The sequence below is a fragment of the Tachysurus fulvidraco genome, chromosome 4 (genome assembly GCF_022655615.1).
Source record: "Tachysurus fulvidraco isolate hzauxx_2018 chromosome 4, HZAU_PFXX_2.0, whole genome shotgun sequence".
In the NCBI taxonomy this organism is placed as follows: domain Eukaryota; kingdom Metazoa; phylum Chordata; class Actinopteri; order Siluriformes; family Bagridae; genus Tachysurus; species Tachysurus fulvidraco.
This window is the reverse complement of record NC_062521.1, coordinates 14,462,070-14,477,375: the sequence shown is the minus strand read 5'-3', so window position 1 is coordinate 14,477,375 and position 15,306 is coordinate 14,462,070. Positions and strand designations below refer to the sequence as shown.

Below are 15,306 nucleotides of genomic sequence, written 5' to 3'. Positions count from 1 at the left end.
GCCGCATTGGTTTTGGCATTCCTATAGTCTCAAGCCATAACACAGCATTCAGTTCTCTCGAAAGAGAACATGAGGCTCTCCAAGAAAGGAACAAGATGCTGCCTTGCTTGCCAAACATAAGGCATGCCTGATGTCTTCCTTCAGACAATTAGAATATATGACACAGATGCCTTTTTACAGTCTTGCTGATGCGCACTGCTACATCCCCTGACCCTTTTCAGACAAATAAAATTGGCAGGTGTTTACACAGTCTTAAGATCTCTGATCTGCAAGGGCGATCCCATAGCATCAAGGCATGACGCAGCACCTCATTCCTTTCTCAGGGATCCAAGTTACATACAGTATGTAGCCTGAGACAGGTTTTCTCTGTCCAGTCCAACTGAGAGTTTCTCTTCATAAGTTTTTCTGCCAAAGTACCATTTTGGGTTCAGGAATTGTAATACTATGTTTGGTATCAGTATCAAATTTAAACTAGGAAAACTAGGAAAAACACAAAATAGCAGCATTAATGCTTGTTTATAGAATATATCAGATTCCTGCTTTCCATTCATCAATAAATCATCAATAAATATTATTTCTGTGTTAAGGAAATGGTTGGGACAACAGTATTCTTTTTAACAAATATGTACCTGAACGTGTACCTGATTTGCTTTTATGCCTTGTCTATCTACCGTATTTTCCGCACTATAAGGCGCACCGTATTATAAAGCGCAGTCTCAATTACGGGGCCTATTTCTGTACTTAACTCATACATAAGGCGCACCGTATTATAAGGCGCATGCTAAAATATACGGTCTACAAAAAAAGGTAACAGAAGCAAAACAGTGAGTTTAGTTGAACTTTATTCTACTATTTAACAACACACACATCATTTTTTTAATCAATCTTCTCCCACAAATCCATCAAAGTTCTTATCTACTGTGTCTTCTTAACTTGGCGCAGTAAATTTTTTTGCTTCTTCCACTTCTGAACCATAGTTACATTGATGTTGAATTCTTTCGCAGCTGCTCTATTCCTATTTACAACCGTGTAACTGATAGCCTGTAGTTTGAATTGTGCCTCGTAAGCATCTGAATTTTATTGGCGGAGGGCAAACCAACTTAAGGTGCATTTACCGCCCCCTACTGGACTGGAGTGTGGAGCACATAATGGTTAGGAAGAAACAAATGTTGTTTTGCAACATACTGGTAGTTATACCTAGGAGGTAAGCATAAGTACTGTACGTATTACGTAATGTTCTCTGATTTGGTTTATCGCTGCCAGCGTACGTAGTGTATGAATTGCGTCCCGGTGTCAGAAGGAAATGGTCCGACAGTCAATCGAGCAGAGTGCTTACCAAAGTCGCACAACATTTTTTACAGATTTTTGGAACTCAGTGCACACACAAGGCGCACCGGATTATTAGTCGCACGGCCGATTTTTGAGAAAATTTAAGGCTTTTAGGTGCGCCTTATAGTGCGGAAAATACTGTACTTGTTATACCTGGAAAGAATGCTGCATGATCTTGTATTATTTTTGCTCTATTTTGCATACAATATTTTTCATGAAATACATGTTTTTAAATGACATTAATGTTTTTTATTATTATTAGATTGTCAGTGACTCAAATTATTATTAAACTTGTAGAGACATAAACAAGGGTTTTTTAAGCTCAGTACATAACGAGTAAATATGTATAATATATGTTTCATCTAGTATTACAATTGGTGCTAAACCTATTTATATTACTTATCTGTGCAAATACAATATGCATAGTCTGCCTATGTTGCCACATATGAAAAGTGGAAATAATCTGTCCTGTACATTGTAAAATATTTGTGTTGTATACTGTGAAAACATTGCATAATCCACTATATTGGGTGGTCACATACTAGTAGCCTTCATTTTTTTAATTTTTTTAAATGGTAAGCAGAAAAAAGGTGTCAAATTTGTGTTTGATTAAACTTTAATTCCAGCTTCATGGTGTAAATGCAAAGCAGAAGTGCTCTCTGTTTCTCCACAGGAAAACGAATTGCGTAGCCAGAGCAAAGCTGATTTTGTCACTCCTCATTTATATTCATCCGACTAACTGTGTGGTGATACGGTTAGGTTAGCTATTTTAAAATTGCCTTCTGAACATGTAAAATTAAGTAAGGATGTAATGATTTAATGTCAGAGTATACCTGCTGAAGCAATTTTAAAGTGTCACACTGCATCCATGCACACATTACATTAAATAAAGGCTTCCATGTTTTTTCATGTCATTTTGCCTGCATGTGTGGGAGGTAGCAGTATTTGAATAATGCCTTTTTTTTTTTTTTTTAAGAAGGGTATTTAATATGGACTTTCTTATCTTTTCTAATCTTATCCCTCTGCTCTTCTTTGTGCTTGTCCTCCATCTTCAACTTAAAACATGCTAACTTTCTGCTCAAGTCCTGGCCCAATCACAACAAACCCAGACTTCTATTTTGTCTATGGCTGCAAGATTTGGATGTGCTCTTCTCCTGTGCCAGGCTGTGGAACGTGACCTGGCCTTTACTTAAGGCACTTTTAATCAGCTGTGGTTGCCATGGCAACGCCTCCCTCCAACATGACTCTATGGCTATTTCTCATCAGCTTATCTGAAATCTCCTCATCAACACAGTGAGATAGCGATGCCTGTGCCTTCACAAGTGAACACTTAGACTAGGGATAAGTTTATATTTCTGCATATGTAGTTTTAAAGTATTAAGAAACTGAGAAACACATTATCTGTTTAGTGGTAATGTCTAACAGAAATCACAAGAGTCGTGTGCATAACATGGTTGCAGGAAAAAGGCTGTGTGGCTACGTGGAGTATGAGTGTTCGCTTTATACACTCTCAGGGTAAATGACATCAAATCTGTTCAGAGGTTTATGGTTTTAGATTCAATTTTGAGAAAAAAAACATCTAAATTTAATAAGGCAAAATAAAACCCAGGACCACAGAAGTATATCATTCTCACGTCCAACATGTCATGTTAGTAAAATGTTTTTCATGTCTGTTCAAAACTGAGCCTTGTCACATCTCATACAGTAATTTGTCTCAGCAGTTGATCTTTGAAAGGTAAGTGGCAAATAGGGTCAAATTTGTGTTTGATTAAACTTTAATTACAGCTGCAAGGCATAAAAATCCAATGGCTTAGCTAGTGCAATGCTTTTTTGCTCCTCATCTGTATTCAGCCAAATAACTACGTAGCAGTATGATAAGAGGACCATTAACATAGCTAGTTAAACATTCTGTGAGTAACTCATCACTTCGTGAGGATTTAAACATGTTTGAATGCTGATTAGTTTAAAGTGTCTCATTATAGATCCATGCAAACACACCGAATGTTTAGTGACATTAGTTTGTGTACACATTTGGATTTGAATATTTGAATATTATTCCAAAAAAATACAAATATTTCCAACAAATATTTCTAAGACCCAGTGAATAACGTTAGAGTGTAAACATCGCTATTGTAATCAACATGAAAAACACACACACTGCCATTGTACACTGATTGATAATGTTTTGGTCTTCTAATAGCATTATAGCACAAGCCAAATGTAAATAATCTAGTAATCACCATGCAACTTAGCTAACATTATCTTTACTAAGTAAACTGTTTGCATAAAATTTAGATGTAAACTCACTTTGCTCTGAAAGCAGCTTCAACGAGTTCAGCCCCTTTCTTACTAGAGGGCAAACCACAAACCACAAAAGATAAGCCAGTAGCTGTCTGTGTGCATTCACACAAGACCACAGTTCTGCATTTTCAAAAATAGTGGCATGTTATCATAAAACTTTCACCAATATAGGTATTTAATACGAATGCTAGTGAAACAATTCCGTAAGTATCTAATCCTCTGCATTTCAACTTAATGTTTTCATCCATCAGTTAGATAACAATTAAAAACATCATAAAATGGTTTCATTTTTCAGTACATTTTAAAAAGCATTGTAGTTAAACTGATTTTTGATTCACTAGAGAATAACACTCTGTGATGATTTAAACATGCCTGAGAAGATGAGTGTGTCAGAGGGTGAGAGATCGGGCCAGTTTCTGAACTTCATTCATTCAGACATCAGCATGTACTATAATTTATCTGTCTTCCATTGTCTGTAAGGTGGATTCTTCATACAACCAGTCACTTTAGAATCCAAGTGCTTTAATTTGTTTTCACCAATGCAGCCAACCAATTTATTGTGAGTAATTAAATTGGAAAAATGTTTGGATGCTATTGAATTTGGAACATTTCCACAAATAGAACTTCCTTAAAGTGCTAAATGTTCCTATTTGTCCAGGAACATTATTAGCTCTTGTTTCAGTGTACTGAATTAGACTTTGGTGACTGAAGGCTGAATGAACAATTTACAGTATAATACAAGATGTAATGTTTCCTAACTTTAATGCTACTGTGACAGCCTCGCTAGCCGTCTTCCCTCCAACCCACAAGATGGAGCCCTCCCTGAAATTTTGACCACTTCTTGTTCACGCGTTCTCTTCTGGTGTCAAGAATTTAACATGATGCCACGATCCCTTCCACTCAAAGTATTGATCAGTGTTCTTGCTGACCCTGTTTCTGTTTCTTGGTTTTTCTCATTCTTGGATTGTGATTCAAATTGTTTACCACTCTGACTGCTATTTCTGGTTTTTTTTTTTGTTTTGTTTTGTTTTTCTGGACTCTGAAATTTGACTGATGACTTGGATTATTTGCTGTGCGTTTAACTTAATAAATGGATATGCAAATGGATTCAACTGCCTTCTCTCCTGATACTGATAAAAGCTACCATGTTCCTCAAAGGCAGAGAGATTAATTTTATATAATATTTTACTTCATACTTTTTTTAAAATGAATCTAAAATAATATAAATCTAAAATAAATATTTCACCAATGTACTCAAGGTCTATAAGAGTCCAGTTGTCTTTATTCAAAATTTCTAAGATTAAAGTAGTATAATGGAATATTTAATGAACCCTCTGATCAAACAAAGCTAAAAATTAAAGCTGGTGAATGTAGGATTTGGGCATTAGAAGCAAGCACTCTTGGAGAAAGATACAATTGTTAACTACATACACAAGAGAATTTCATAATGTTGACTGTGCTACACCATTCTCTAATATAAAGACTAATAAAATGGATGTGAGTGACAAGTTAAAGCAAATTTTTGGAAAATTTATGATTATGTAGGCTTAAACAGTAATACCATTGTTGTGTTAGCATGGTACACCATTATATTAGTATATACTGTAGGAGTAGTTTGGAACAGGGGGACATGGTGACTTGTTTGGGTTTGACAACGGGTGTTATGGATGCATAAAGTGCACTTCAGAGGAAACATTGTGGTCACAAGAAGGTCACAATTTTACAGACAATATAATGAAAGCAGCTAAGTGGGCCAAGATCACCATGATGATCATCAACGATCAGACAGAATAGTCTATAGTTAAAAAACCTTTGCCTAAGTACTGTATCTACATATGATGTTTCAGGCATAGATGAATGTATGTTTATGACTGCTGAGTGATACCAATAATTTAGGGCTGTTTCCGAAATGTCAATGACCTGTGATGACTAAATGAGGTGCCTTAGATTTACCTGATCAAATTCAACAGACAGCACCTCAAACCACAACCCAAAATAAAACAACAATCATGTATAGTAAATATATAAAGTAAATCTGAAACACAGTTTCAGGCTGATAAACAAATGTTTCTGATAAAGTTGATTTCTAACTTGTTTCAAGATTTGCTTCAGCAAACCAAGCAGGCTACAACAATACTAGACTCTGGCTATCAGGCCCTATCTGGCACCTGAAACCTTAATGAACTTTCCCTATCACTGCTAAGTCACCACTTACCCAGAAGATGTGCAGTCAGAGAGCTGGGTTGACTAGCTTTTTGTGAAATTCACCAACTCCCATGATACTACAATTTGTCAAAATCTGCAATAGAAAAACTGGCAACATGCATTCAGCAGCTTGGATAACAACCAAAATAAAAACAAAACCGCATGCAGTCATAACAAATCTGTCTGGAAACATACACACAGATGGAGGATTTGTAACATAAGTCTTTCTAGATGGTGGTGCATCCAAAAACAAAGAAGCACAGCCAGCAAACCCAAGATGACAGAGACAATGAAAAAGACAGCTGTCTCTTGAACTAATGTCCATGTCTTCTTTCATTGCCTGTCAAACCTGACCTGTAGGGCAATACTGAGTCTTTAAATGCCCTTATCTTGAAGCCCCAGAGCATTCCACATACACGATTCACTGAAGTAAAACCTACATGGAGGCACTCAGAATTCACCTGCTCTCCATTCCACCTTTATCATGTAAGGTAAATAAATTCCTTATTTCCAGACCGAAAGTGGAATCAACACGTTACATATACAGTATAGACACATGCACAAAAGCAGCAATACCAATAGCAATACCAAACACTGTGAAGTGAAGTATTAGAAATGGATAAGAACAAGTGTTTTATTGCAGATATACTTGAACCACAAGAGTGCCGAAACCTGTTCAAATTCTAAAGCGAAACTCATCAGAGAAACAAACATCAATCGAGACTGAGCAAATCAAACTCATTAAACTCATCTGCCAGAATAATACATCTCTCAGCAGTCATTTGCTCAGTGTTATTGAAGCCTTCCTCTGCCAGTAAACATGCTTTTTTTTACTTCAAGTCTTCTACCCAGCGATGACCAATATATTTTCAAGAACGGAAAATGAAAGATGAAAAAATGTGCAAGAAGCTGAAGCCAGCAACTGTCACATGACGACAAAAAGACAGTGGTGTCAAACGCATGGCTGGTCTGGTGCTGTCCTGGCAGGCATTATGAGTGTATTATGCAGTGTAGCAGTGCCTACTCAGATCACTTTATGTGTTAATAGGCCCCAGTGTGCTGTCACAACAACAAAACACCATCTGCAATCTTAGAAAGAATACACACTCAATCCACTCACAGAAACGCACTGCCAATCATCACACAGGGCCACGGCAAGAGACACAACAAGTTGCTGAGCTCTCTGATAACGATCTCTACTGTGATGGCTAATATAGTAGTGAGTTTGTGACAGTATAGACGAATTTGTCAAAGCTAATACAGTATATTCAGGTCAATTCAAGTTCAACATTTCAGCAGAAATCCAGGCTGGAATGAACATCAGGCTTATTGGGTTCTTCTACAACCTGACATTCAAGGGTTATCTTTTTTTTAACCATACAGTATTACAATCCAACAAAGTACTAACAAAAGTGTCCTATGACATGTTTCTGTATTTTAAGTATTTACAACCTTTTGGCGGATCTTTTTTAATCTGGCCAACTGTTGTTTTTTTCTTCACCAGGGAAAGAACTGTTCTGTCATTTATCGCAGAATTCATAATCGTTAGTGTTCTCTTTATTTTTTAAAGAATGTACCAAACAGTTTATTTGTCCTACCTTACTATCTCATTTATGGGTTTGTTTTGATGTTTAAGCCTATTTAAGCTTAACTTCACTGGCATATCAGCTGTATGGACTGCACAGATCTACACCATATACACACTCTTCCAATATATATCCATCATACTGTTTACATGCTGTTTTAAAAACTGTTTTTGCTCTCTGCACATGCTGTCCCACATTTCAGTTGATTACTGTTTTGCTCAATACTTTACAATATCTCATGTAACTGCTGCTACAGTATAATACTGTGTTCATTCCAGTATTTCTGCGCACACAATATTATTTGATCATACAGTATTTACACTGGTCAGCGCTGTTTTTGTGTATTGTCTTTTGTGTATTGTATTTTGTGTATCGTCTTGTATTTTTCGGTTGCACTGTCTTTTGTCCTGCACTGTCTTGTCTTTCTTGTTTGTCTTGTCTTGTACTGTTTGTACCAGGTTGCACAGATACACTTTATGTGGCTAGGAATACTTACTAAGTCCTTAGCTCTGTCTTTGTTTTATGTAGCATCGTGGTCCTAGAGAAACACTGTCTCATTTCATTGTGTACTGCAACAACTATATACGGTTGAAATATAGAATAAAAGCTTCTTGACTTGACTTGACAGTGACAGCTCTAAAGATGTCACGCTGAGATTCAGTTGAGCAATAGATTCCAAATGCAAATGTCACACTTGAAATTAACTGTAGACCTTTTATCTGCTTATTAAAACACGCCTGGACATATGACAGCTGAACAGCCAATTGTCCAATTACGTTTACTCATTTAAAACAGGAGATGAACAAAACACCACATATAAAAGTGCTATAATTACACCATTTAACTGATTTGAATGTAAGTACCGAATAATTAAACTTGAAAGTCTAATTTTATTTATTCATTATTAATTCCGGCATACTTTATTCAACATCTAAAATAACCATAACATGGCTAATGACCAAATAATAATGGACCTGACTGTATTTACATATTGACCCCTGACAGGCTTAGATATTTATCAGGTGAGTACTACCAATTTAGCAAACAAATCACTAATGTAAAATCAGCATGATTTGCAGGTAACAAGCATATACACCACAATGGAACAAAAGAAAATGGTAGGTACCTACCATTTGGACTCTCTTCATCAATTGCCACAATGGTGGCAGGCGGTCCAGCTCGATACAACTTACACTCTGTGTGAAATAAAAAGGATAAACACAGAATTAAAACCACTCTGGTTTCTATTTCAATTTCATACAAGCAGGTTATGTGGTTTTCACATAGTGATAAAACTGGAAAAGTACTGAATAACTATATTCTCAAAAGTATGTGGACACATGACCATCACACCCTTAGGTGGTTCTTCCACATAAAACTTCCACAAAATGATGTTGTGTGTGTTTCAGTTAATGATTTCACTTCACCGAAGTGACCCAAGCATGTCCAGCTTGATGATGATGCATAGCAAGGTTGCATAAAGCTTGGTAGTACCTGAACAGAGCCCTGATCTTAACCAATGCAGGGTTAAATTCATTCTCAAACATAACTGGTGTTCTTCTGGGAATTAATTGGAGAATATTCAGGCCTTCTTGTCCAACATTTGTGCCTAACCTTACTAATGGTCTTGTGACTGAATGGACAAATTGCCACAACCACATCCCAAAATCAAAAGAAAAAACTTCCCAGAAGAGTGAATGTTGCTATAGCAGTAAAGGGTGGAACCAACTTGACAACCAACTCAATACCCACTGGTTTAGATAAGAACGTTTAGTAAGCACATCTGGTTGTGATGGTCAGGTGTTGAAATACTTTTGGCTATACAGTACATGAACAAATACATTGAATAATGTAATTTTGATATGACTTTTAATGTATATGTTGTTTTTTTTAAGTACATCCCATTAATTCCTGAGAACTGCCAGCCAAAACAGCATCTCCTAAAGAACACTAGAAACTGCAAGCCCCAGTCTTCTGTACTTCAGGTCAGAAAAAAGCAAAATCTATGTTGAATTTCCATTTTACATTTATGCTTTGCAATGTTTAGCTTCGATATATACATTTGCTGGACTGCTAAAAATATCATAAAAAATACACACAGGAACAGGACCATAGAAGATTATTTTGCAACAGAGGAGAAAAAAGAAAGTGATAAAGAGAATGAGTAACACCTTACCATCATAATGCCAGTCTATGTCAGAGACAGGGTTAGTTTCAGCAGCAAGATGAAAAGACAGAAAAGGAAAAGAGAAGAAATGAGAAGCTTGCAAAGATGTCTGAGATTATAAAGATCCATAGGCCATAAGGAAATCATGCATTTCTGTGTAACAGTGGGAAAAAAAACATGAACGATTGAAGCTGCTTTTGAGCAGTCACAATTATGGGCTGCAATTTTTAGGGTGTGATATTTTTAGTGTGATGCAACCAAACACAAAGGAGGAATTCTATCTTAATTAGAGAAGAAGACGATGACATCACACAGACAGACAGGCACACATACATGCACACACACACACACACACACACACACACACACACACACACACACACACACACACACACACACACACACACAAGATAAGGTTTCCCTGTTTGCATGAGTCACAACAAACATCTGTTGCCAGGTGAGAAGGAGAAGATCATTTTCACATTAAATATGGAACATTACAGTTCCATAGCACCTTAGTACTGAGCAGGACACTGTCACAAAACACAATAATGCACATTTATGAACAACATTCACTCCTAAACAGGATAAAGTAGCTACTGAATGAATGAGTTTTTATTTAATTATGTTTAAAAACTATTAAAAACCAGTATTTTCATCATCTGTACATAATATTAAATGATCATTTTCAATATTGTCAACGCTTCATCATACTTTTCGGAGGAGTGCTGCAAGTTACATGCTACTATAAAAAAAACAACTCAGAGGATTAAAAAAAGGATTTATTTCATACATCCGTTCATTCTGACACTTAATTAACTGCATAGCATTTGTTCCATTACATGTATTCTGACAAGGTATTAATATGCATTATCCCGCAGCACTGCAGAATTTTCAGATCTGAAATTATGGACCCCTTTTTCACAACAACAGGTCTGTAGTTTCAGCTAAGTTTATAATAATGTCCACGTTTTAATATGCAATTGTTTCTATAGTAACAGCTCGTTCACAGGGACTTATACAGCAGACAGTCCATACAAAAAAATGACTAAAAACAATATGATTAAAACGGTATGTTGTTATTTAAAAAAGAATAAAGTATAGCTGTTGATGTGAATATTTCAGTAAGGAGATATTTGTTTATTATAGCAGCCACGAGTGTCAAGTGAAAATAAAAAAAGTGGCTGTTAACAAGCTACTGTTTGTAGCTGCTATACACTGATCAGCTATACCATTAAACCCACTGTCAGGTGAAGTGAATAACACTGATTATTTGATTAAAATAGCATCTGTCTAGGGGAAAGATAAATTAGGCAGCGAGTGAATTTAGTCTCAAAATTCATGTGCTGGAAGCAGAAAAAATGAGAAAGTGTTGATCCCTGAGAAACTCTGATGGGGACCGATTAGTGATAGCTAGATGACTGGGTCAGAGTAACTCTTATTAAGTGTTTCTGCTAGTGGATAGTATCTACCAAACATGGTCCGAGGAAGAACAACCACTTGAACAGATAACAGGGTCATGGGCCGCCCAGACTCACTGACATGGATAATGAGCCCTGTTACACTGCAAAAATGTATCAGAAATGGTTTAAAGGACAATACAAAGAGTTCAAGGAGTTGACTAAGCTTCCACATTTACCAGATCTCAACCTGATCAAGCAACTGTGTGACATGCAAGACAAACAGGTCTGATCCATGGAGGCCACATCTCACAACTGACAAGAGTTAACGGATCCACAGCGAACGTCTTTAGAGGTCTTGTGAAGTCCATGTGTTGATGGGTGTAAGTGAGTGATAACAGGAACTACCTTGTCTACTATAATATTACATTTAAATGTAAATGCTTAAATGTGAGATGTTATTCATTAATAAATGAACATTGTAATCACTGGCAAATATCTCTGACCAGAAGAGTAACTGTAAATGGCCCAACAGCATGCTAAATCTGTCCATTTGCTTAGTACTCAAAATATAATCTAATCAAACAAAGACTAAAAACAAACTATGGGACTGTCTGGGTTTGTTCTGTGTTTTATTTATGTATGCCTATTTAAAAAATATACACATGAACAAACCATTCCTGCTGTTAGTACAGTAAGTCTCCATCTGCTAAGGGAAGTAAAACTCTATGCTTGCTTTGAAAAGAGTGAAATCCTTTGTAGGATCTAGGATACTTTACACACATCAATCACCATCCCTAATCTGTAAGATGCTTGCTACGTGGTGTTAAGTAAGCATGTGCATCTAAATGAGCTTAATTACCCTTTTAAAGAGAAATGCCTTTAGCCGGGCATGTCGAGACGTATAAGTGACATATGAAGATGTGGTAGAAGATGAAGAAGGAAAGGAAAAGTGGGAAGTGGCACACAGATTACAGACCTCCAGCTGTGAACAGGCAGAGAGAGCAGAAAGATACAGCAGCTGCTCACATGTGGGTACATATTCACAAGCAGAGCTGAAAAAGCACTGAGGATCACAAAAACGTCCCAGTACATGAATACATGCAGAGACTGACACACTCGCTCTGTTTTTACTTCTTACACACACACACACACACACACACACACACACACACACACACACACACACACACACACACACACACACACACACACACACAAACACACAAGAAAGATTATTCAGTCCAACTAGAGGGTTATGATACATGATGCAATGACTTCTTAAACTCACCAAGCATGTACACACATACACGAACACACAGCATGAGACACATTCATCAGCTTTACGTTCCCTGTTCCTAGTGATGTAAGAGTTGTCATGATATATGTGGATTTATGTGGGTTACAAAGTTCTAAACATCGTATGTAGTACGCAAACACACATACACACACACACACACACACACACACACACACACACCAGTAGATACCCACACTGACCCCCTAGTGCAAAGCAGCTTATGGTTTGATCCACTTATCTGTAAGTCCAAAGCAAATCCTGAAACGCTAAAAGCTAAAGAATGAGGGCTGGAATTAGGGTGGCTAGAGAGACAGAGGGACCAAACTCAACCCTAAAGCCTAAAACAATTCTCTTTGTGCAGTGATGGGGAAATGGCAGCACATGCTTGTGGAGAAAGGTCTGAGGCCAGCTAGAAGGGAACGATTAGTATAGTAGAATTTCACAATAAGTTTGTCAGCTCCAAAAAAAAAAAAAACAACCCAAGAGTCCATCAAGGAGAGGAGACCTCAGAGTGTAAAATGTGGAGAGTAAAGTGAGAGACAAGGACATGCACGAAAGAGGAACAAAGAGCTCCCATCTGTGTAAAAGACAGGCTTTCAGAGGATATACAGAAACTCTATAGAGAATCAGTCAGGAGCATCCAATGGAGAGAGGAAAGCATTAGATCAAACAGGCTTGCTTTAACTCTCTAAGTAAACTAAGTGTCCTTTTGAAGGCATCAGCAGCTGACGTAACCTGCTGAAACTTTCACCAAGTTTCCTGGCTTTCTAATGACCACTGTCTAAGAAGAGTTTATGTCATTCATTTGAATTGTAGGGGCATTTTCTCTGATGAGAAAAGGGTGATGATGTGATCTGGCAGTGCCTGGCCCTTAGAGGCCTGTACCCTTTTGTTTTTTACTATTTGTGTTTGCATACTTCTTCCCTGAGCAAAGCGAGACCCATGAACCTGAGCTGTAAATTTTCCAGTGTGCTTTATCTGACTATCAATGTCTATTCCCATGTTACAACTACAGTATAATAGCATTTTTAGTGGTTGCAACTTATGGGATCCAAGCTGAAAGGCTAAAAATTTACAATCTATAAAATAAACAAAATGTGTCAAGCCTAAAGCAGTTTAACTCAGTAGTCAGTCTCATTTCTCATGAGCACATTTACTATTATTGCAAATACACAAGGTTAGTTTAGGGGGTTGGGAGGTTTCTCCATAAGAAAAATATAATGGATTTCAGAAGATGAACATGTATCTATAGTTAGTCCTTTAGATTAGTAGAAATATTTCGGTTGTTAACTGGTGAAGACTGTGAATGGGGGCAGACTGCTGTGTGTGTGCACTTTGGATGGGTTAAATGCAGAGAACAAATTCAGAGTATGGTTCATCGTACTTAGCCGTATGTCACGTCACTTCACTTCACTTCACTTCAGACTATAAAAGTACAAAAGAGGAACCATAAAAGGCCTGAATTTGTAGATCAGAAATATACAAATATTAAAATATCAATTAATATCATTATATATCTTATTTAGCTTGTTATATACATTTGTGTCTGTGTGTTTCTTGATAAAGAACAAGGAAAGAGGATTGGCATCTTTCCTTTTCTATATACTGTATACTCTCTCTCTCTGTCTATAGACAGTGCAAAAATCATATGTTCAAAGACAAGTGAAGAATGTAATCATCAAAATGATTACAATTACCATATTGAGCAATTACCTGATTAAATGATTGTGCTTGATAACCAGTGTTAACTAGGATACCTTCCTTTCAAACTTGTTACTAACTTGTATGGATGAGATACCCTTAAAACACACTTCATCGACAAGGAAGCTTCTGAGAAAAAACTATTTTAGACGTTTAACCTTGCTGTGACCTTGACCCTGTTTGAATCTATTCTGAAATACATTAAACATGAAGCCATAAAAATAAATCACTGAAATGTGCAGATAATAATCATGCCAATAGGGCACATGGAACTGAACTGAATAAAATAATAGACACACACACACACACACACACACACACACACACACACACACACACACACACACACACAGAGAGAGAGAGAGAGAGAGAGAGAGAGAGAGAGAGAGAGAGAGAGAGAGAGAGAGAGAGAGAGAGAGAGAGAGATACTGGATGATTTATATGGAATGAAAATGATGGGAGACCAGCCTAATCTGTCTCGTCACCATGGTAACGAGGGGACAGGGAGGACGATCCTCATCCTCTTTTCACTGTAGGTCACCAATGATCTACCCTACAAATACATCATTCCACACACACACACACACACACACACACACACACACACACACACACACACACACACACACACACACACACACACACACACACACACAGACTTTCCAGGCACAAATGTGTCAATAAAAAACTTTGGTTTTAATAAAGAAAGTTATTTTGTACTTTGGATAGTTATTAAGGTATAAATTAACTAATTCATTCATTACTCACAATTCTTCATCTTATTCAGTGACTGGAGAAATGAATGATGTGATATTGCATCTGATTTTGCGTATAGCCTATGTGTATTTATATTTTAAATACTCCACATGAACATTTTTGTGCTAATCCTTGTAAGATACAGTACTTTTGTAGTTTGTTGTTATGCAATATGCAAAATGCATAATGTAAAGCATCGCTCCTGCTACACTGCTTCTCTAATCACTCAAGGAAGTGCACTGTAATTAGCTGAGATTTGCATTTATTTAAAGAACAGTGTATCATCTTGTGAGGTGCACAGCATGCCCAGAACACACCAGTGCGCACAATGCTCAGCTTGCTGCTCATGCTTCACTTCTCAATGTACTAAATTCGTATAGGTGTTTAGAAGAATGGAACTAGTGCTATGAGCTTTTTCTCTAACCATGCCGAATCATGCTGGTTTCATTCTCGCACACCTGGTCTTAAATACATGTAGCCAAGCTCACATAAATATAAAAAATGCGACGGTGTTAGGTAACTGACTAAAGTTCTACATGCTTGCAGGCCCTTGCTCACAAA

The 15,306-nt window shown here is 37.0% G+C and overlaps 1 protein-coding gene across 4 annotated transcripts in view; it reads right to left on the bottom strand.

The window, feature by feature from the left end:
• The window catches only part of pcdh15a (protocadherin-related 15a), a 168,782-nt gene that overhangs the window by 124,557 nt on the left and 28,919 nt on the right, over positions 1 to 15,306 (bottom strand). For 3 of the 4 annotated variants that reach the window (XR_007140482.1, XM_027142250.2, XM_047812947.1), the window contains exons 3-4: positions 9,598 to 9,612; positions 8,552 to 8,617 (exon numbers count right to left, since the gene is read on the bottom strand). Coding sequence is in view for 3 of the 4 variants with exons in the window: in XM_027142250.2 (XP_026998051.1) it covers positions 8,552 to 8,617; positions 9,598 to 9,612 (81 nt within the window). In the remaining variant the exon portion in view is untranslated. The remainder of the gene's footprint in view (positions 1 to 8,551; positions 8,618 to 9,597; positions 9,613 to 15,306) is intronic. The other variant, XM_047812946.1, reaches the window with a different exon arrangement.